The 1,161-nt window shown below is 61.0% G+C and overlaps 1 protein-coding gene across 1 annotated transcript in view; it reads right to left on the minus strand.

Moving 5' to 3' along the window:
• RASD1 (RAS, dexamethasone-induced 1) overlaps window positions 1–1,161 on the minus strand; it is a 1,922-nt gene extending 761 nt beyond the window's left edge. The window contains exons 1-2 of the mRNA XM_009709968.1: window positions 792–1,161; window positions 1–508 (exon numbers count right to left, since the gene is read on the minus strand). Coding sequence (XP_009708270.1) covers window positions 1–508; window positions 792–1,077 — 794 coding nt within the window. The 5' untranslated portion in view covers window positions 1,078–1,161. The remainder of the gene's footprint in view (window positions 509–791) is intronic.

Raw genomic sequence — 1,161 nt, forward strand, 5'->3', positions numbered from 1 at the left:
CCGATGGCTTTCTCCCGGATGTACATGAGGTCACTGTGGACGCTGGGTCGCCGGGCGAAGGGGGCCACGATGCCGTACGCCTCCTCCGTGCTGCCCCGGCCCCCCTCTTTCAGCAGCTTTTTGCCTTTCAGTGCCTTCTTATGCAGGATGTCGCAGTACTGGACCGAGACCTTGCGGTGCAGGTCGGGGCTCATCTCGCTGGGCAGCTTGGCCATGGCGAAGAGCGCCTGGAACATCTGGTCCAGGCTGCTGTTCTTCTTGGCCGAGATCTCGAAGTAGGCGCATTTTTTGGGGTCCCCTCCCACCAGCTGCTCGATCTCCCGGGGTTCCACCTCCCGGTAAAAGTCCCGGTCGCCCTTGTTCCCGCAGATGACCAGGGGCACCTCTATGTTCTCCTTGGTTTTGTTCTTCAGGCACGACTTGGTCTCCAGGATTTGCTGCTTTAGGCGCTGCACCTCCTCAAAGGAGTCCCGGTTGTCCAGGCTGAAGACGAGTATGAACACATCTCCTGGGGACAAAGAGGGAACGTGAGATGGCTGCAGGGACGGGGACACACAGAGACCCGCTGCCTAAGCCATACAGAGACTTGGGGAGGGAAGGACCGGGCAGCACCTGGGTCCTGCATCCTCTCACCCACCCCGTTCAGGGGGCAAAGCTGCCCACCCCATGCACACACAAAATCCCACCTCCCAGGACTGGAGAAACATCCCCAAACTGGGCGAGAACACCTGAAATCTGGCAAGGGACTCGCCCCCCCCCTCCCTTCCTCCTGGCGCTCCCCAGCCAAGTACCTGTGAGGATGGAGAGACGGCGCATGGCTGGGAAGGGGTGGTTGCCGGACGTGTCCAGGATATCGAGCTGGTAGACCTCGCCGCGGATGCTGTAGAACTTGCGGTGGAAGTCCTCGATGGTGGGCGTGTATTGCTCCTCAAAGCGGCCGGTGAGGAAGCGCGAGACGATGGCCGTCTTGCCCACCTTGGAGGAGCCCAGGATGACCATGCGGTAGCAGTTCTTGGCGGGGATGCTCAGCTCGGCCTCGCTGGGACACATCTTCTTGATCATCGCTGCCAGTTTCATTGAAGCCAGCCAAAGTGCTGAGAGCAAGGGGGAGGAAGAGGAGGAAGAAGGCGACTTCTGCCCGGCTGCTCAGCCCCTCTCCCC

Source organism: Cariama cristata, unplaced genomic scaffold (assembly GCF_000690535.1).
Source record: "Cariama cristata isolate BGI_N322 unplaced genomic scaffold, ASM69053v1 scaffold27181, whole genome shotgun sequence".
NCBI classification, from domain to species: domain Eukaryota; kingdom Metazoa; phylum Chordata; class Aves; order Cariamiformes; family Cariamidae; genus Cariama; species Cariama cristata.